Source organism: Odocoileus virginianus, chromosome 26 (genome assembly GCF_023699985.2).
Source record: "Odocoileus virginianus isolate 20LAN1187 ecotype Illinois chromosome 26, Ovbor_1.2, whole genome shotgun sequence".
NCBI lineage: Eukaryota > Metazoa > Chordata > Mammalia > Artiodactyla > Cervidae > Odocoileus > Odocoileus virginianus.
In genome coordinates, this window is record NC_069699.1 from 33,029,399 (window position 1) to 33,051,630 (window position 22,232).

General features: G+C 39.7%; 1 protein-coding gene across 1 annotated transcript; it reads left to right on the forward strand.

Annotated features, from left to right (window-relative positions):
- The first annotated feature begins 20,915 nt into the window (after window positions 1-20,915).
- LOC139031300 (thymosin beta-4-like) lies at window positions 20,916-21,312 on the forward strand. The gene is made up of 2 exons (XM_070456146.1): window positions 20,916-21,035; window positions 21,228-21,312. Exons 1-2 carry the CDS (start codon window positions 20,932-20,934, stop codon window positions 21,310-21,312), a joined length of 189 nt encoding a protein of 62 aa, XP_070312247.1. The 5' UTR covers window positions 20,916-20,931.
- The last annotated feature ends 920 nt before the right edge of the window (window positions 21,313-22,232 follow it).

Here is a 22,232-nt window from a genome sequence, read left to right on the forward strand (position 1 = left end):
GGTTGTCTGAGGAGGCTTTACAATACTGAGGAAAGAAGAGAAGTGAAAAACAAGGGAGAAAAGGAAAGGTAAACCCAACTGAATGCAGAGTTTCAGAGAATAGCAAGGAGAGACAAAAAGGCCTTCTTCAATGAATGATGCAGAGAAATAGAGGAAAACAGCTGAAGGGGAAAGACTAGAGATCTCTTCAAGGAAGTTAGAAATATAAAACGAACATTTCATCCAAAGATGGGAACAATAAAGGACAGAAATGGTAGAGAACTAACAGAAGCAGAAAAGATCAAGGAGAGATGGCAAGAATACACAGAAGAACTGTACAAAAAAGATCATAATGACCCAGATAAACTCGATGGTGTGGTCACTCACCCAGAGCCACACATGGTGGAGTGTGAAGTCACGTGGGCCTTAGGAAGCACTGCTGTCCAGTGGAGGTGATGGAATTCCAGCAGAGCTATTTAAAATCCTAAAAGATGATCTTAAAGTGCTGCATTCGATGTGCCAGCAAATTTGGAAAACTCAGCAGTGGCCACAGGACCAGAAAAGGTCAGTCTTCATCACAGTTCCCAAGAAGGGCAGTATTAAAGAATGTTCAAACTACCAGACAACTACATTCATCTTCCATGCTGATAAAGTTATGCTCAAAACCATTCAAGGTAGACTTTAGCAGTATATGAACTGGGAACTTCCAGATGGTCAAGCTGGATTTAGAAAAGGCAGAGGAACCAGAGATCAAGTTGCCAGCATTTTCTGGATCATAGAGAAAGCAAGAGAATTCCAGAAAAAATCATCTACCTCTGTTTCATTGTCTTTGCTAAATCCTTTGACTGTGTGGATCATGAGAAACTGTGGAAAACTCTTAAAGAGATGGGAATACCAGACCATCTAACCTGTCCTGAGAAACCTGTATACAGGTCAAGAAGCAACAGTTAGATCCTTATATGGAACAATGGACTGGTTCAAAATTGAGAAAGGATTATGATGAGGCTGTTTATTGTCACCCTTTTTATTTAACTTATACACTGAGCACATCATGCGAAATGCTGGGCTGGTTGAGTTATAAGCTGGAAAGATTGACGGGGGAAATATCAACAACCTCATATATGCAGATGATATCATTTTAATGGTAGAAAGTGAAGAGGAATTAAAGAGCCTCTTGATGAGTGTGAAATAGGAGAGGGAAAAAGTAAAACTCAATATTAAAAAAAGAAAAAAGTAATAGTATGGCATCTGGTCCCATCACTTCATGGCAAATAAAAGGGGAAAAGGTGGAAGCAGTGATAGAGTTTCCCTTCTTGGGCTCTAAAATCACTGTGTACAGTAACTTCAGCCATGAAATTAGATGGTTGCTTCTTTGCTGGATAACTATGACAAACCTAGACAGGGTGTTAAAAAGCAAAGACATCACTTTGATGACAAAGGTTCATATAGTCAAGGCTGTGCTCTTTCCAGTAGTCTTGTATGGATGTGAGAGTTGGTCCATAAAGAAGGCTGAGTGCCAAAGAACTGATGCTTTCTAACTGTGGTGCTGGAGAAGACTCTTGAGAGTCTCTTGGACAGTAAGGAGATCAAACCAGTCAGTCCTAAAAGAAATCAACCCTTATTATTCATTGGAAGGACTGCTGCTGAAGCTGAAGCTCCAATCCTTTGGCTACCTGATGCAAAGAGCTGACTCACTGGAAAAGACCCTGATGCTGGGGAAGACCAAAGGCAGGAGGAGAAGGGGATGACAGAGGATGAGATGGTTTGATGGCATCACCAATTCAATGGACATGAATTTGGGCAAGCTCTGGAAGATGGTGAGGGACAGGGAAGCCTGGCGTGCTGCAGCCCATGGGGTTGCCAAGAGTTGGACACAACTTGGCAACTGAACAACAAGGGCTGCTTGTGATGGTTTGCAACCATGAAGAGAGGACCTATCTAACAAAGAAGCCAAAGAGATTCAGGAAGATACAAGAAATAGAGGGAGACACAGATTTCTTTTGACTTTACTTGGACCTCTGGGTCAAACTATGCCTAAGTCTGTTATCCTTTTGATTCCTCCATTATATGATCTTATAGCTTCCCTTTTGCTTATACCAGTTTCAGTTGGGTTTCTGTCACTTGTGATACAGAGTTCTGACTCATAATTGTGTAATTTAACCTGATTTAAGTTTCCCCTCCTGAATTTATAATTAGAAGCCATCTCTTTTTTGAAAACTGAGCATGAAGATTGTAGCATCTTGTTTGTCACAAAAATCCACATTTCATTGGTAAAAGAAAAACACATTTCATGGTGGGAGGGCTTCTCAGAGGTTCATTTCAGGCATACATTGGAGCTCCTTGTGGTGGGAGTGTGGACAGTTCAGCCCTTTGTGATAGTAGATTGGACATTAGATGGATGGGGTTGTGTCATTTAAAACTGATGTAGTCATATCAACAATGAATGCTAGTTCATACAATATTTTTAATAGTTACATTTTCAGTTGTAAGACTCATTTATCCATTCAACATTTTGAAATCTCAACTCCATGGATGAGTGTAGTTAACTTTAAACAAAGGAGTGGCTATACATCTCTACTATTTACAAAGTGTATTGGCTCCTTGTTGCCTAGAAAAATAAAAGTCAAATTTTGGTCCTTCTCAGTCAAATCTTAACCTGCCTTTGAAGCCATTGTTCCTGCCATACTTTCTCAGAGAGTTTGTGTGACAGGCATACTGTGTTCTTGATCTCTTACCAAGCCCTGGTACCCCTACTCCCTACAACCGCCTTTGCCTCTGCTCACCTGAATTCCTTGGATTGGGTGCACTTCTTTGTGTACCCATTTTTCAGGATATGGATGAAGTGAAACTTAATCCATGACCTGTTCACATTAAGATCAAACCCTCCTTTAAACCCTGAATGCATTGATTTTCACATTCCTCTTACTAGACTTCTCAGATCATAAAAAAGTTGATTTGTATTTTTCCCTTTATTATGCTGTGAGGCATATCTCTTTTATTTTCAGTGCCCCAAAGAAACTAACTCGGTCCATTCCTCTAGCATATTCTGTTGTGGCATCACTTATTTCTCTACAATATTTGTGATGATTGGAGTTTTATAGTTGTTTGTGCGACTTTTGGATTAATTTGTTTCTCCTTTACTACATCAGAAGCCTAAAAGGGTCAGGATCAAGATGAATTTTGTTTGCCAGTGTAACCCTCTGGCCTACATAGTTCCTGACACATAACAGGCACTAAAAAGTAATCAAATAGATGGGTAAAATTTTGTTGAATGAACATGTATTCTCCTTCAGGAATGTTAGTAGTTTAAAAAGATGAACCAAAAGAAGATATTTTCTTCTAGTGGAGACAGCTAGTAATGTTAATAATAGTGGAATTTCAGGATGAAGGGTTACTTAAAAACAATGTTTGAATTTCTTCTTACAGAAAAATTGAAGAAACTACACAAAGAACTTTTTCCCCACCTTTAATCATTGGAGAGTAAATCGTAAACATAGAGCCCATTCATTCCCCAGTACTTTGGAGTATACTTGACCTAAATGAGGACATACTCCTGTATAATTAGAATATAACCATCAACATCACAAAGTTAACGTTTATAAATGACTATCATTTAATTCATAGACCACATTCAAGTTTTGCTCATTGTTCCATTAATGTTATTTATAGTGAATGGATCTAATCTTGGGTAACACATTGCATTCGATTGTCCTATCTCCTTTTATTTATTTAAATGTGTTTGTTAGCTTGACTTATAAAACAGGTCCCTATAGTATGTAGATTTTGACTTGAACTCTTGCCCTAGGCCCTGCATATGTTACTGGTGGGATTTTCTCAGATCTCCCTGTCTACACCACTCCTTATGTAAGTCTCTAAATTTATCATTATCTTGAACTCTAGAGACAGCTCAGAGATAATTTTCAAATTCTCTGCATTGGAGAGGATTGGATGTGTTTGTCCATTTAGCAGCCATTGCCATCTGCTTCATAATCACACAGCCTTGTGGACTGTCAGGGCACTCCTGTGTGCAGTGTCTTCTTTTGGTTCAGGTCTGATGGCAGTTGACAGTTAAAGCTTGGCTTTAAGCATGTTGCCTTTTCCTACTCCAGGGAGTCTTCCCAACCCAGGGATTGAACCCACATCTCCTGCATCTACTGCCCTGACAGGCAGATATTTTACTGGAGCCACCTGGGAAGCCCCAACTAACAAGGTTAATACGGTTAAAAATGAGTCTTATCATTTAGAGTTGCCCAGTTTAATGTTTAATTATCTGTTCATGGGTTGGTGTTGATCTGCAGTATACAATGGTATTTTGTGCCACTAGCCCTTCTAACAAGTTCTTGTGGAATCTAAATTTAGACAGTGTAGCATGTAAGTGTTTCTAGAATGGAAACTCTTCCCATTCCAGTAAGGAGCCAGCTGATGTTTAAGAACTGTCTCCACTCTACTCTCCTTCCTACTGTCCTTTTGATCATACAGTTTTTTTCTTATCATAAAACCAATACATGTTTATAGAAGGAAAGAAAAAGATAAGTGAAGAAAAGAAAATAGCAGCTCCAGAAATTCTATCAGGCAGACAGTCACTGATTACATATCAGAATATCTTTAGAATCACTTGGGGAGCTTTTAAGGAATAACAATGACTATGTTTCTCTTCCAAAGATTCTGATTCCAGTGGTCAAGAGTGCACTTGGGCAGGGGTCATTATACGGGTCTAATGTTCAGGCAAAAACAATAGATCTGGGCATTTAGTATGTATATAAAATGTATTTCTTACTAAAATGGGCATTCTATAATGCAGTTTTATAACCGGATTTTATCATTCAACAGTTTATTACCAACAACTTGCCTTAGAAGGATGAGTTATCTAAGCATGATGTTTTCACCCAGGCCAAGGGACAGAGCAGGAGTGGGGATTGAGGACAGGGGTGGAAGCAGAAAATGCTTCAGAAAGCTCACTGGTGCCAAGAAAACAGAACCACAGTTGGTTTGGATTATGACAAATGAAACAAAGACTGGAATTCTCTGGCTATAAAGCTGTGATTTTCAGTGGAACTGTCTCTAAATAATTGCTTACTAGCCATAGACACAGCTGGATGTTCTTCCAATTACTTATTTCTCATTCATTCCTTCTTTCAGTCAACACATACAGAACACTACTTAGGTATACTACTAGAGATATAAAGATGGATAGGATTTTGTTCTTCAATTCAAGGAGTTTATAATCTCAGAAGAGCTGAGAGTGTACAAACACTTGTATGTGTATTTATTTAGCACTTAGTCTGTTCTACATACTCTTCTAGGCACACTAGATAAATTTCCTCAATAAATGTTCCCACTACTTGATTAAATCAGTAGTATTATTACCCTTTTCTACCCATGAGAAGACTGAGGCCTGAGAGGTTACATTGTCTGATCCAGAGTTCAAGCTCTTAACCTGTATACTCCGCTACATCAAAGAATATGCCAAAGGACCATATGTACCATAGTAAGGTTCATAAAGGAGGAAACAATGAATTCTAGTGTGAGGAATGAGGAGGAGGAGCTTCAGGAAAGACTTTGGAGTCAGAAAGATTATTTTATTTTATAAGGGAAAATACCATAAGTAGGGAGGATATGTAAATACTTGCCATGTATATCTATAATGCTGTTTGTCGGGAATATTTTGTTTCCTCTCTGCATCTCCTCTGTCTTCATAGCCCATGAGAGCTGCAGGAAGACCAACTGAGTTAGTCTGGTATCCCCTAGAGTGTGGACCCATTCATGCTTCAGTACCAGGTGGGGCACCGGAGCCCCCCTGGCCGCACTGGAACTCCTGCCTGGGAGAAAAGTCACACGGCACCTTTGGATTGGGGGCAGATAAAAGTGTCCGCAAAAGGAGGGTAGCATCACCTCAAGGTCCTTCTCCTAAGGGAAGACCAGTGAACCAGGAACTGAAAAGATGATACTCAGGCGAAAATCCAGTTTGTTGTGCGATCTGAGGAAACTGCTCGAGGAGTTCTGATCAATAGACTTATTGAGAGAGAGATTCCAGAATGCCTGCTGTACAACCCACGTTGCTGGACGTGGCCTGGCTGTCTGGAAGAGGATACAGGTTAGAATTTACTGGACTGTCAAGCAGAAGTAAGCACAGAGATCTATCTTGCCAATAGAGGGGCAGAAAAATCACATGGTGAGAATTAGAAAGTAGACTACTCCTAAAGAGTGTTCAAAAAGTTTTTACATACACTGATAATTATCTTTAACAGGGTGAATCCTGGCCTTGGTTTTGTGAACATATAGCTGGGTTTGTTTATGCATGTATAAAAGTAGGAACTGTAAACATACGAATTTCTCTGTTAAAATGCTTTGTATCAAAGGAAAAACAAGATCTTGCCCCAAATAGGTTTAAAAATTAAAGAAAACTTGGTTCATAAGAGTTGAAAGTCTAATATCAGAAAGACTTCAGGCTTGGTTGATTCAGTACCCCAGGAGTTTGGTTATATTAATTAATGTAGGAAATGCTATGTGCCATGTCTTTGTCATTTGCGCTACTGTAACAGAATGTCATGAGCTGAGTGAATTAAAATCAACAGAAATCTGGAGATTGGAAGTCCAAGATGAGGGTTCCAGCATGGCCAGGTTCTGTTGAGGGCTCTTTTTTTGGGTTGCAGAATGCCAAGTTCTTATATTTTCACAAGGCTGAAAGAGAACGAGCTCTCTGGCCTCTTCTCATAAGGACACTAATCCTGTTCATGAGGGCTTCACCCTCATGACTTAATTACCTTGCAAAGACCTCACCTTGAATACCATCACACTGGAAATTAGATTTCAGCATATGAATTTGGGAAAGACACAAACATTCAGTCTATAATAGGCTACAACAAATTATTTGTGAGATCTCAAGGGCTTCACACAATACAGCAGCACTGTTCATGTATGCAGCATTCTGTGAAAATGGAGGCTTCTACTACATCCAAGGACCTTGCCTCCTTTTATGCTATAGTCCTGCCATCTTGAACATGGCTTCACAGTCATCCCGGCACAATGTGTTCTACAGTGGAGAAGCAGAAGATTGTGAAGGATCAAGCAGGACATTTTCCAGCCCAGGTCCAGAAGCTGTAAACATCATTTCCACCTGTAATGCACTAGTCAGGACTCAATCCTGTGGCACTGCCTAACTTCAGGGGAGGCTATTAACTATGGTTTCCTTGGTGCCTAGGAAGAAAATAAAGTAAGTTTGGTGAGCTTACTATCTCGACCTCATGAGTTCTTTCCATTTTTCTGCTTTGACATTCTCAAAGTCTTCTGGTAGCTACCTTCTCTGGTAGCGACATGGCTGCAGCAGTTCCAGGTGTCACATCCTGTCACCATGGCTAAGGAAAGAAAAGAAACTGTCTCTGTTTTTGGCTGTCTCCTTTGAATGAGTTCACCTCTTCCAGAAACCCCCCAGCAAACCTTGCCTCACTTCTCATCGACCATCAATTGCTCCTACCTGCTTATATTGCTGAAAGGGGAATGAGATTCCTCTTTGACAAATCAAGTCTGTTTTTGGAGCTGGTGAGAGGGGACGTGTCCTCTGAAGCATGGAGTTGCTTGTACAGTTGGATTGCTAAAAATGTCAGGGTTCTATTAGAATGCAAAAGAGGGAAATATTGCTGATTACAAGAACATCAGTGTCTGGTGTATTTATTCTGCATATTCGAGAGGGACTAGATAGGTTTCTCTGGGAGATGACTGAGAAGGGCAGTAAGAAGAAAGGTTAGTGATATGGCAGTTCTGAGTGACTGTCCTCCTGGTCCCCAGTCCTCTAATAAATTCTTCCTTGCTTCCAGCATTGCTTTTGCAGAAACTGGCAAAGGACTGAATTTCTCATCTGGATTGACAAAGGGTAACAGAACACACATGGAAGCTGGGGCTATAGGAGAGATGGGAAAGTGGCAGAAGACACTGGGAGGGCAATGTAATTGTGAGTTAAAACTGAGGTTGTCTGAATCTCAGATGAAGACAAGTCTCAGCAGCAGCCATGCAGGTAACAAGAGGACAGCTGTGGAATTTGGGATTTTTGTTTTTTTGACTGTGACCGGCCTTAGTTGTGGCACATGGGATCTTCAATCTTTGTTGTGGCATATGAGCTCTTTAGTTGTGGCATGTGGGATCTTCAGTCTTAATTGGGGCATGCAAACTCTTAATTGCATCGAGTAAGTTAATTGCATCAGGTAACTCTTAATTGCATCTAGTTCCATGACCAGGGATTGAACATACATTGGGAGCATAGAGTCTTAGCCCCTTGACTTGACCCACTTCCTTGGATCACCAGGGAAATTCCAGAAATTGTAAGTAACACTAAAGAAAACACCTTAGTGTTTTTGAGGAGACTTACGATTTCTGGAAATGTTTGGTATTTTAATGTGCCATTTACTAACTACCAGATACATATTGATTCTCCACCACTACTTTAATAAAATAAGACACAGAAGTGAAGAAATTTAAGACTGTCTAGGAGGGTGAATTTCCAAAGATCTGGATGTGAGCTGGGGCTAAATTGAGTGTAATTTACCCTCTAGGAAATAATGCAGTGATGTTCTTCGGTCAAGGAAATTTCAGTGATGAACATTTCCAGTGGTCGTCCAGTGAAGTGGTGACAAACCCAGAGATCTCTCCAGACAAATGTCCCAAAGGCTTTGATGTGCCTGTGAGTGACCAAAGCATGTTCCTTGGGAGGTTCTGTGATGTAGAGGTTAAAAGTATGGTTTCTGAGGTCAGAGAGTCCTGGGTTCCAAGTTCTGTTCTACTTCCAGCTCTTTGACCTTGGGTGGCTAACACAACCTTTTTAATCTCATCATGTATCCTGTATTAGGGTCATTATACTGTTTCTAAGAGGTGTTTAAAGTAAAAATACTAAACAGGGCTCCTGGATGGTAAAAAGTACTTAATAAATTCCAGCTGATCTTGTTACTATAATTTAGTTTATAATACAGTAGCTACAGTGGTAGAAACAGATACATTTTGTGGATTACATAAAGGTGAATAAAATCATACAGCACAGTGAAAGAAGATACCCTCAAACAACTTTTTAAGAAGACTATATTGTCAGGTCTCTAGCATGGTTGGAAGTCAAAATAGAGGATATAGTGCCCTTCTTGGGAAGAGGAGCTCTGCTTTTAGAGATACTTGACATTTTTTTGTGTGGGATTTTAATGAGCACACATGGTGATTTTTGTCACTATGCATTTAGCTAAATGTATTTTTTTTTTTGCATTTAGCTAAATGTATTTTAGACAATTCCTAAGAATTTATTCAAGTAAAACTTCTATATGTGTCTAGATGAAAAGATTGATCTGCCCCTCATTCATTCATTCATTCCTCCATTCATTATCTGTCTACCTATCTATCTCTGTCCATCCATAAATTCATCCATCCTTTTATCTATCCCTGGCACTCAGTAATGTCCATGGTTTATAAACGATAAAGAATTTCCTGTCCTCAAACTCCTTGCAAACTATGAGGGAGAAATGCAAGTTTACTGAACATTAGGGTTAAAGTATTCATGGAGTACTTGAAAGCAGCACAGAACTGTATTCATTCCAGATTTGCAGTGGGCAAAGAGGGTTGGCCTGCTCCTGAGAGAAAGCTGTAGTTGATTGCTCCTCAAGGTGTGGTCCTTGAAGTCAGAGCCTCATCATCACCTGGGAACTTGTAAGAAATGCAACATCTTAGACCCCATTCCTGATCTTCTGAATCAGAATCTGCATTTTGACAAGTCCCTCAAGCAATGTGATGCCCATTAAAGTTTGTAAAGGATTTCTATGAGTTATTCATCAGGGTGCATGCATGCTCAGTCATATCCACCTTTTAACAACCCCATGGACTGTAGCCTGCCAGCCTCCTCTTGGCCATGGAATTTTTCAGGCAAGAATACTGGAGCGAGTTACCATTTTCTTCCTCCGGGGGATCTTTCAACCCAGGGATTGAACCACATCTCTTCCATCCCCTGAATTGGCAGGTAAAAAATTTTTTTAACCACTAGTGCCACCTGGGGAGCCCTATAGTACACTGGTCAGGAGCAATACTGTAAGTGGTCTTGTCAGTAATGGTCAGATCCTTAATCTAATATGCCAGATCCTTAAGCTAATCTTTTCATGCCATGAAAAGATGTTCATTAGGGAGGTGGTATGGTCAGATTTTTTCTTTGTTTTATTTTCAGTATTTAATATTAGTATTTAATGTATTTCTTTTTTAGTTGAAGTATGGTTGACATACATTAGTTTCAAGTGTACAACAAAGTCAGAACTGGACATGGAACAACAGACTGGTTCCAAATCGGGAAAGGAGTACATCAAGGCTATATATTGTCACCCTGCTTATTTAACTTATATACAGAGTACATCATGCAAAATGCTGGGCTGGATGAAACACAAGCTGGAATCAAGATTGCTGGGAGAAATTCCAATAACCTCAGATATGCAGATGATACCACCCTTATGGCAGAAAGTGAAGAAGAACTAAACAGCCTCTTGATGAAAGTGAAAGAGGAGAGTGAGAAAAGTGGCTTAAAACTCAACATTCAAAAAACTAAGATCATGGCATCCGGTCCCATCACTTCATGGGAAATAGACAGGGAAACAATGGAAAACGTGAGAGACTTTTTTGGGGGCTCCAAAATCACTGCAGATGGTGACTGCAGCCATGAAATTAAAAGGTGCTTGCTCCTTGGAAGAAAAGCTATGACCAACCTAGACAGCATGTTAAAAAGCAAAAAAAAAAAAAAAAAAAATAAAAAGCAGACATTACTTTGCCGACAAAGTCTGTCTAGTCAAAGCTATGGTTTATCTAGTAGTCATGTATGGATGTGAGTTGGACTAAAGAATTGATGCTTTTGAACTGTGGTGTTGGAGAAGACTCTTGAGAGTCCCTTGGACTGCATGGAGATCCAACCAGTCCATCCTAAAGGAGCTCAGTCCTGGGTGTTCATTGGAAGGACTGATGTTGAAGCTGAAACTCCAATACTTTGGCCACCTGATGCAAAGAACTGACATTTGAAAAGACCCTGATTCTGGGAAGGATTGAAGGCAGGAGGAGAAGGGGACGACAGAGGGTGAGATGGTTAGATGGCATCAGTGACTCAGTGGACATGAGTTTGAGTAAACTTTGGGAGTTGGTGATGGACAGTGAGGCCTGGCCTGCTGCAGTCCATGGGGTCGCAAAGAGTTGTACGTGACTGAGCAACTGAGCTGAACTGAATTGATTTCTAGTATCCTCATTTTTTAACTTTTTTTTTTTTTTCTTTTCTGCTACTACAATTGGGTGATTTTAACTACCCCATCTTCCACATTGCTCATCTGTTTTTCTGCATCGTATAATATACTGTTGGTTCCTTATAGAGTATCTTTCGTTTCACTTATTGCATTCTTTAGATCAGATTTTAAAATATTTTTTAATCTCTTTGTTGATGTTCTCACTGAGCTCAGTGAACATCTTTATGACTGTTTGAATTCTTTGTTTCATAAATTGGTTATCTCCATTTTATTTAGTCCTTTTTCGGAGGTCTTTGTCTTATCCTTTCATTTGCAAGGTTTTCCTTTGTCTTCTCACCTTGCCTAACTCTCTGTGTTTCTATGTATTAGGTATATTTCCTAGTCTGGAAAGAGTGGCCTTAAAGAGAATGTGTCCTGTGGGGCCCATTGGCAGAATACCTCCTGGTCACAAAGCCAGATGCTCCAGGGGTGTCCCTTGTGTTTGCCTCTCCAGGGTGGTTTGGCCACAATTGCTGTGGGGATGCTGGTGGGTGGGGTTGGCCCCCAGGCAAGGTGGCTGCAAACTCGACCTTGACTGATACAGGTTTATGAAGTGTATCTTGCTTTGCTTCATGAGATAGTAAGCCTGGTCTTTCAGTATGCTAAGTTGGAGCTCTGCACTCTGAGGTGAACAAAAGGCATACCCCCTTTCCAGCCCATTTGTACCTAAAATGCCAGCACATTTGTTCTTTCTGCCTAAAGTTCTGTGCATAATTGAAATGCAAATAATGGCTAAGATTATTTTGCTGTGACGTGTTAGGTACTCTGTTAAGCAGTGTAGCATCTTAGAAATCCTCACAAAAGCCTTGCCGGAAAGGCACTATTAATACTTGCACTTTACAGATGAGGAAACTGAAAGGCAGAGTGAAATACTGGGTTTGAATTCAGGCCATCTACAGATGCCATGGGTTTTGTAGTCTGTGAGACTCCGACTTGCTACACTTTGTAGCCACGTCTCCATTGACCAAGTTTCATCAGTGTGATTGAGATGTAGTTTTGATAGGTAGAGGGTATAGAACTCTGTGTGATCTGGAGAACAGAGGTACTTAAGATCAAGAAAGAGGAGTGTGATAGTATGATGATGATTTCTTATTCTTTCTTGAAAAATGGAGCAAAAAGAACCTTCCCATGTCTCAATGTGTGGCATTGTTTGTTTCCTGCTTATTTGATGATGTTAACTCTTTTAAAATTCTCTCAACACATCAAGCTTCCCTATTTATTATGATTTTAACCTTTGCAGTACCTCTCTTTGGAAATGATCCTTCTTTTCTATTCCTTTTCCTTACCCAATCAGGGTATCTTTTCTCAGGGAGAGTAAACGTCCTTAGGGAAGATTGTTCCCACCTGCTGACCTAGGTAATATGACCCTGTCATCACCTTTAATAATAACACCTTTGCTTCTCTGTCATGCAACACTGATGGTGGTTCTGTGTGAAGGAGACCGGCAGGGGGCGTAATACTTAAAAACAAAAATGTGGTAATACAAGATAAAGGGAAAGGGGGCGTCTTGGTCATTCAGGACATCAGGAATGTACCAACCCTTGGGCAAAACGGAAACTTCTGGACTAGATAAAAAGAGTTCATCAGAAAGCACAGGATAAGTAAGGGATTGGAAAAGAAACACAAAGACTGGATTTTTTAGGCATCCCTGCTGTGATGCAATCCTTAGACATATGTCCTGGCCAAAGTATTCACCTTCTTCATCCAAAGATGGATGCTGGAGTTAGAAAACCAAATGGAAATAGATCAATTCTTAGAAGCTCTGTCCCTGGAAGAGTGAAGAACATGCCTCCAGAGGTGTCTCTGCAGTCCGTTTCTGCTTCACCTTTTCTTAGAGGGCAGCTTGGTTGCATCCTTTTTGTTTCTGTGACTTATAGAGAGTATCCATGGCTTTCTGGATCATTTTCCTACCCATCATTATTTGCTCAGAGTGCTGACTTATCAAGAGGAAAATACTAAAACCCATTTTTTTTTTTTTGCTAGGAATATGACTCAAAACGTGGCAGTTTGTGTGTTTTTTGATGTTAGGTTCTGCCCTTACATTACATATTCCTTACAAATAACCTTTTGCAAACTGGAACCACTGACCATCAATTTTATGAGATACACTGCTCAGAAGTCTTTAGAGCATGCCACCATTTAAAAAAATTTTCTAATCTGTCTTACTGAGTTTAGTTTTAGGTTGTGATTGAAACTCTTAATTAATCTCTGCAAACATGGAGATGTGGAAAGGAACTCAGCAGAAAAGCAATTAAAGGACTCTCTCTGATTGTTTTTCCCATTAACCAAGTCTATTGAAATCACTAAGCCAGCTGTGGCAAGTCTATTTAATAACTTTCTTTTCATTTCCTGATTTCTTACTCAGTTTCTCCTGCACTCCTCATTCCTGGGCAGCCTGGATTCATTGTTTGCTATTTCCGTCCATATGCTACTTTAAAATAATCACATGTGGATTTATGTTAAAGTCTGCCTTTAGAATTGATTTCTTTGGCCAGCAGTTATCATTGATGGAAACCAGTATAACAGAAGACTGGGATAAATGATGAAGGGAGATAAGAAATACATCTTCCTCTCTCCAGCATAAAGTTCAATAAGGTACTGAAATTATAAATTTTATTATATACAATATATATTTTTTTAATTAAGGATAATCTTTGCCCAAAAAGGGCCCTCACATGGTGAGGCACAAGAGGGCAGTGTTACGTTAAATTACATTAACTTAAATTTCATGAAGATGTGATTAGTTGTGGAAACATGGGGGGATTAGATGAATCATGATGCTGGAAATGAGACTTTGGTGCTAATGCCAGTGAGAACTTGAATAATGCAAGAGGAGACATCCGAATCCATCTCCCAGTGCTCAGATCCACTGGCCACGCTCCATGGTATCAGCTAGTAGATTAATCTGAGAGGAGATGGGAAATTGGTCCTCTGCAATTTAGCCATAGCAGGGACTTTGCAGGCCATGATAACTCTTGAATGTATTTTTAATTACCCTTGGGTTTTTAAAAGTCATGCTTATCTTTTTAATTTGATATTGCCTTAGAGAGCTCTAGAGAGACAGCGTACGGCCAAGAAAAAGCTGGAGGTGGGGACGATTGACATGATAAGAAACTCTATTATTGCAAAGGCTTGTATCCCAGTATTCTGGAGTCAGTGGACTTCAGGACTTCTTGAAACCTTCTGGGCTGCTGAATATTTGACTTAAAATTTGACTCCAAAGCCAAGAAGTGTTCGTGTTTCAAGCTGACTTCCTTGTCTTTGCTTTGTGCTCAGTTGCCAGCCTCTTTTTCTTTTTCTAACGTCTTCATCTCCTCTGGATGTCATGACTGTGTCTTCCTTCCACAGCGCTGTTCTTCCCACCCCTGGTTGATTCCTCCACAAGCCATTGCTCTGTCTCATGCCTCATTTCCACATGTATAGAAGCTGGTTAAAAATGAAACCATAAAACTTATGTGTGAAATAAAATCAACAAATTACCATAATGACAAGTGAACTTGCTTTTTAATAAATGGTAAATAAATGTTTGTCACTACGATTCTATCAATCTATGATATGAATGATATTGAAAATGAGTCCAACTTCTCAGAATGTTAAGGTATCTTCAGCCTCAAAATACCCTTAGGTTTTTATTTTTTTTTTTCAAATTTTAGAGAGATTTACTAAAATTAGGTTGACTCTATACCTGAAACTAACACAACATTGTAAATCAACTATCAGGTATCAGTTCAGTCACTCAGTCGTGTCCAACTCTTTGCAACACCATAGACTGCAGCATGCCAGGAATTCAACTATACTCCAATAAAAATTTAAAAGCAAATTAGATTGACTGTATAAATGCATTTAGCATTCAAGCTCAGATACCTTTGCAAGTAAAAGGTAATGCTATTAATAATTACCTCAGGACAACAGGAATAAAGCCAGACTATCATAACCAAATCAGGGTGTATGGTCATGCTAATAAAATGCACATGCTTTGTTGAAGCAATAAATTCAGATTTGAAATGCAAGGAGACTGTCAAGTGAAGCTTTATGACTTGAGCATGCAGTGAGAAATGATTGCAGAAGTTGTGAAGAGGAAAATACAATTGGAATCATTTTCCCAATTTTATTAGAATAGAAGCTCTGTTTTTATGCTTTTTGTTATGACTGTCTCCAGTACACAAGCAAGAAAACCATGCCCATCTCAAGCCCTTAGTTCCAGTACTTCAGAATTTACTCATGTCTTCTGGAGCTCTTTCATTCTGGCCAGTTTTCATAGCACTGGAATCTGGGTGGGGAGTTTTCCTTTAGTTTCTTAATACCTGTTGAGTGATATTTGCAGGTCCTGTTTGGGATGTAGCTGGGCCTGGGAAGAGGGTAACCTTCAAATACCCCTGTTCAGGGTAAGACCACTGGAACCCTCTTTCCTGGTGCCACAGCCTTTTTTCCTGCATTACATTCTGATTGCATTGTCCTTTTGGAACAAGGAAATCTGTCTCATTCATCATTGTCAACAATCTGTAAGGACAGTGCCTGGCACATAATGCAATGCCCTTGAATTAAAGAGGGAAATAAAACAAAGGCTTCAACCCCTTAAAAAGTTAAAAAGGAAAGGGCTACGCAACACAGGTAGATGTGCAAGTTCCTACCAAAGAATACAGAAACATTTATTGGACTCTGACTCTGTGCCAGGCCTTGCTAAGCTCTTTATATTTTGGTTTTATTTAATCTTTACAACATTCTTAGTCCTAATTTATAGATGGAGAAATTGAGGCTCAGAGATTTTAGGTAACTAGCTAGAGATCATATGACTTCTAAGTCAACTTAGACAAAGGCAAGGGTTTCAGACACAGCTGCTGAAAGAATTGCTGAGGGATAACACGAGGCGTGGACTTTCAAAGGTGGTGAGAGCCATTGTTATGTTGTGCATGACAGGGAGCCATCATTAACCAGAAACTCTGTGATCCTTTCCTTCTAATACAGACCTATCCATCATGCCACTTATCTCATCTTCCTCTGCTCTCAGAGAACCTTTGTTGCAGTGAGTATGGATTCCGGGTGACTTCTTCACTTTTAAATGATTTCTTCTTGGAGAGGTCACTTGAGCTACTTAAAAAAAAAAAATCCAATACTGACCTTTCAAGTACCACTTGCTGCAGCAAGTAATGCTTCTGGAGTTGGTGCAGTGGGTTTTGAGTGGTTGAGAAAGATTTCCTCTAAGTGGTGGAGAGAAGCAGTTTACTTCTCTAGTTGGTACTGCTGGTGAATTCCAGTTGCCTGTGACAACCTCTCCGTGGAAACTTCCTCAAGGCCAGTGATCTGTCTTCCAAAGTGCTGGCTGCTCACATCCCCCTGCTGAGTCACAAGCAGCCAGCTTACAGGGCAGATTCTAGCTTTTTGCAAAGGTTCTTGCCAGATCCTTCAACACCATTCTGTGATATATTTTTGGCAGATAGCAAAGAAGGAAATACAGAAGTTGGAATGGTTTCTTCAATATTATATTTAACAGCACAGATATCTTAAAAGAATGAACACAATGGGTTTGGTATTGGGCCACAACGGAATCGATCCTTTGAAACAATAACATCAGTATTTTTAGCCTGCTCTGAGTGTGTGCTTTTGAAACCTCCTATTTAGGAGGGGTCTAGGAGTTGAAATTTTATGGTTAAAGCTTCCTGTGATTTAGAGGATGAAGTGTTGATTTTCCCACAACGTACATTCTCTTCCCCCTCAGGAAGAGCTAGCTGCTGTAACAAACAGCTCCTCAGTCCTATTAAATGCTTGCCTGCATGTCCACTGTGCTTTGACTGGGGCTTGTTCTCAGTCTCTCAGAGACCCAAGTTGGGGGAGGTTTCATCTTAACATGTGCTTCCTTGATCACTGCAATGGTCAGGTGGGAACAAGCAGAATCACAAATAGGCCTCCACAGGTTCTTCCAGAAGCAACACTAGCTTACATCTCTAGGCCAAAGCAAGTCACTTGTCCACATCTAAATTCAAAGAGGATGGGAGGTATAAACTCACCCAATGCCCTGAAGTCAGAAAGCTAAAAATCCTTGATGAATAGCACTCCATGCCTTCTTTTTTCTACCAACTTTTTATCATGAAAATGTCTATGGGGAAGTTGGTTTGGATCAGCTTCCCTTTCTGGACCAACTGATATTGCAGGGAAATTTGGAAATTCTTTCTTTCATATGACCAGGGAAGATAGTGGACACCATGGTTGATCATGGTTATGGTTGTGGATGCCAATTCCAGAATTGAGGACACTAGGCAAAGGAAAGGACCTGGGTCCTCTTCATCCACCTACATAGTGGGGGCGGGGGGGAAGGTAGATGAATGAATGCCGGGCTGGATGAATCACAAGCTGGAATCAAGATAGCCAGGAGAAATGTCAAGAACCTCAGATATGCTGATGATACCACTCTAATGGCAGAAGTTGAAGAGGAACTAAAGTGCCTCTTGATGAGGGTGAAAGAGAAGAGGAAAAAAGCTGGCTTGAAACTCAACATGAAAAAACTAAGATCATGGCATCCAGTCCCATCACTTCATGGCAAATAGATGGGGAAAAAAATGGAAGCAGTGAGAGATTTTATTTTTGGGGGGCTCCAAAATCACTGTGGATGGTGACTGTAGCCATGAAATTAAAAGATGCTTGCTCCTTGGAAGGAAAGCAATGACAAACCTAGACAATGTATTAAAAAGCAGAGATATCACTTTGCTGACAAACGTCTGTATAGTCAACGCTATGGTTTTTCCAGTAGTGATGCACAGATGTGAGAGTTGGACCATAAAGAAGGGTGAGCACTGAAGAATTGATGCTTTTGAATTGTGGTGCTTGAGAAGACTCTTGAGAATCCTTTGGACTGCAAGGACATCAAACCAGTCAGTCCTAAAGGAAATCAATCCTGCATAGTCATTGGACAGACTGGTGCTAAAGCTCTAATACTTCAGCCACCTGACGTGAAGAGCTGACTCAATTGGAAAAGACCTTGGTGCTGGGAGAGGTTGGAGGCAGGAGGAGATAAGAACAGAGGAGGAGATGGTTGGATGGCATCACTGACTCAATGGACATGAGTTGGAGCAAACTCTGGGAAATAGTGGAGGACACAGGAGCCTGGATCCTGCAGTCCATGAGGTTGCAGAGTTGGACATGACTTCATGACTGAACAACAACAAGAAATTGTAACAGTGTCCTAATGCCTGTATGAGAGCCCGAGGGACTGTTCAGCACAGCTCACTCAGGATAGTGCAAGGTCAGAAGTGCTAAATAGGGCAAGAGAGATAGAGTTGAACGGTGTCACTTTTCAGAGGCAGGAGCTATTCCCTACAGCCTGGGGAAATTGGCAGTGACTTTTCAGATGTACTATTAACTTGATAATGAAATGCACACATTACTGGCACTTAAAAGACTGGAGTTGGATTCTTGGCTGCGCTAGTTATCAGCTGTGTAACACTGGCACTGTCTAAACTCACTGTCTCCAAAATGGGAGTATGATAGTTTGTGCCACCTCAGGACATGGTCTGGAAAAGAGGCACATTTTTAGTATAAGGCCTAGCATGAAACAAAAGCTCAATGAATGGCAGATGTCATTGTTCTATTGTTTTTAGAGCTTTGTTTGAAGAGTTCCACCTGGAAAAGAAATGTGACATCCTTAATGACATTTGTGAATGTGCTCAGGATACAGAAAGATGGTGTGACTATACAGACAGCAGCGTTAGTTCTGTGGAAATGGTGAGGAAGGGGGGTCTCTGTTTTTACATGATGGCCGGTAGCCTCGTGGTGGGTGGCAGCTGGATTGTGTCATACCCAGTTGTGTGCCCAGGACTTTGTGTTTCCTATTGAAGAGGATAAAGAGACAACGAAGGAAAAATAGACATGAATTATAGGGGAAAGGGCACTGAATCTGTTTTGGATTAGTGGCAATGAAATGGGTGGAAAACATTTGGTTGTTTGATCATAAGAAGAGCTATTTAAGAAGTCCCAGGTTTATATGTTCTCCAGAATGCTGCTTCTACTAATAATGCCAGGGGAGTCATGTAATGTAGGAAAGAAGCTGTAGGTTGGACTCAGAAGAATTGGTTTTAGTCTTCAGCCATCAGGTTCTGTTTTGGGAACCTGGCCAGGCTCCCCTTGAATTGTCAGCCTCTGTTTCCTCATCTGCAAGTCAGGGTGATGCTCTGTCTTCCTTGCAAGGTTGTGAGGGGGAAAATCAAGTAGCACAACAAACTATGAGTCATTAGCATTGCAGGGCAGTGTCAGTGTTGGACTCAGGGTTCAAGAGACGTGTCTGGTTAAGTCAACACAGCTTAGGATTCCCTGTCCCAATGTGGAACTTTTATAACTAGGGTGACTGCCCACGCCTGGAATCCATAGCCCTGTCTTTAGGAAATGACTTATTTTCTTCTTTTTTTAATCACTAAAAATATGTTTTTCAAATTGAAGTGCAGTTGATTTATAATGTTGTGTTAATTACTGCTATGCAGCAAAGTGATTCAGTTATACATATATACATTCTTTTTTCTCTAAATTATTTTCCATTACGGTTTATCATAGGATATTGAACATAATTCCTCATGCTCTACAGGAGGACTTGGTTGTTTATACATTCTATGTATAAAAGCTTATATCTGTAATCCCCACCCCCTCTCCATTGGCAATCACAAATCTGTTCTCTTTGTCCATGATTCTGTTTCTGTTTCATAGTTAAGTTCATTTGTGCCATGTTTTAGATTCCACCTGTTAGTGGTATCCTATGGTATTTGTCTTTCTCTTTCTGACTTACTTCACTTAGTATGATAATCTCTAGGTCCATCCACGTTGCTGCATTATTTCATTCTTTTTTATAGTTCAATAGTAGAGAATAAGTTGTTGTCTATAAGGGTATTTCAGTGTTGTGGTTTTTTTTGTTTGTTTGTTTTGATGAAAATCTACCAAAAAAAATACATGCATCTTCTGGATCATCTTTTTCTTCTTATAACCAAGTATTGCCACTCAATGCCAAGGCCTACATTTGCATTGGTGTTTATGACTCTTTTGGAGCCAAGAAGAACTACTTTGTCTCAGGCTTAAGAGTAAAGGCAGACCTTCCACAAAAATTCTTAATACCTGCCAAGGGAGCACCACATAATATCATGGCACACTATGACGAGTTCAATTAAATTTGCAAGTGGTGATTTCGGGTCAGCAAGCAGCAGTATCTCTATGACTATTGTTCATATTCTATTTCATAGATAAGTTCATTTGCGCCATATTTTGCTTAGATTTAGTCTTTACTTTTTATAGTCGCATAAAGTTAATAAGTAAAATAAATGTTTGCCTGATTTTATATTGGCACTTTATTAATATCATAATAAAAATAGGAATTTCCCTGGCAGTCCAGTGGTTAGGACTCTGTGCTCGCAGTGCAGTGGGCACAGGTTTGATCCCAGGTCAGGGAACTGAGATCCCATAGGTCATATAGTGTGGCCAAAAACCACATATATAGGTACATACATAACAGTATAAAAATTATTTAAGTAAAGTTTAGGGATTGGTGTGATTTTATTTTTTTCATTTAAAAAGAATCACATTGTTTTGTTTGGGAAATAGTGATGTTGAATATAAAAGCTTGCATTTTAAAATAAGCACATGAAAAGATGTTCAGCATCATTACTCACTGGGAAAATTCAAGTTAAAACCACATCAAGACTCCATGGCTGCCATTGCAGACTTGACTCACTCACAGCTTGCTCAGCTCCGTCTGCAGCCATGTCTCACAAACCCGCCCGATATGGCTGAGATTGAGAAATTCTGTAAGTTGACAAAAAAAAAAAATAAAAACAAGAAAAAAAAAATAACAATGTATGAGACACAAATTTTTTAATATATTTGGGTAGGATATGATTAATATAAATTAAATACATATAAATCTATTATATTTAAGTTATTAATGACATCATTCAAGAGGCTCCTATAATTTTTTCTGCACTTAAAAAAATATTCTCAAAGAAAAAAAAAAAGCAGAATGCAAGAGAAAAATCCACTGCCTTCAAAAGAAATGATTGAAAAGGAGAAGCAAGCAGGCGAGTCGTGATGAAGTGTGTGCTGCTAGTATGCACTGTATATTCCACAAGCATTGTCTTATTTTATTTCTTTTAGCTGTTCAGCTTTGTAATATGCAAAGAGATTAGATCAAGTTTAAATGACTGTGCTACCCTTTTCACATCAAAGAATGAAGAACTACTGACAACATAGGCCACGCCTGCCTCTCCCACCTATCTGTGTGGCTAGCAGGGAAGGAAAAGAACTTGCTTGTTGGTGAAGGAGAAAGCTGGATGGAATGAGAGTGAAATCTGGAGTAAAAAGCAAGCTGGTCCAAGCTGACTTGTGGGCTGTAAAATGCAGTTTGATCAGAGTGCCATTTTTTTGTTGTTCAGATGATTTTAATTATTGGAATGTACAGGTTTTTAATATGCAAATAAAAAGTTATAAAACCTGAAAAAAACCCACAACAAAGGTATCACCATGTATCCATTACAATTGTTAAAATTCCAAAGATTATATTAAGTGTGGATGAGAACATGTAGTCACTGGAACCCTGTGACACTGCTACTAAGAATGTAAAGTGGTGCAATCACCTTGGAAAGGAATCTGGCCATTCTTAAAAAGTTAAATGCAGTTAATATAGGACCTGGTCATTCCACTCCTGCATATTTATCCAAGAGATATGAAAACATATATTTCCATAAAGATATTACATGATTGCTCTTTGCAGTGTTTTTTGTAGTTATGTCAAACTGGAAACAATCCAGTGTTCATTAACAGGTGAATGGATAAACAAAATGTGGAATATTCATAAAATGGAATATCACTTAGAAAAAAAATAAGAGGAACTATTTACACCCCCGATAATGTGGATGAATCTCAAAATTTATATGCTGGAAGTAGGCAGCTGAGAAGGTACATAATCTATAATTCCATTTAAATATAACTCTTGAAACCCAAAGGATAGTG

Excerpts from the sequence above, each read along its gene's own strand:
- LOC139031300 (XM_070456146.1), top strand. The coding sequence starts at position 20,932 with ATGGCTGCCATTGCAGACTTGACTCACTCACAGCTTGCTCAGCTCCGT. Across the intron at positions 21,036-21,227 it reads GAGATTGAGAAATTCTGTAA|AAAAAAAAAAAGCAGAATGC; the intron begins GTTGACAAAAAA and ends ATATTCTCAAAG.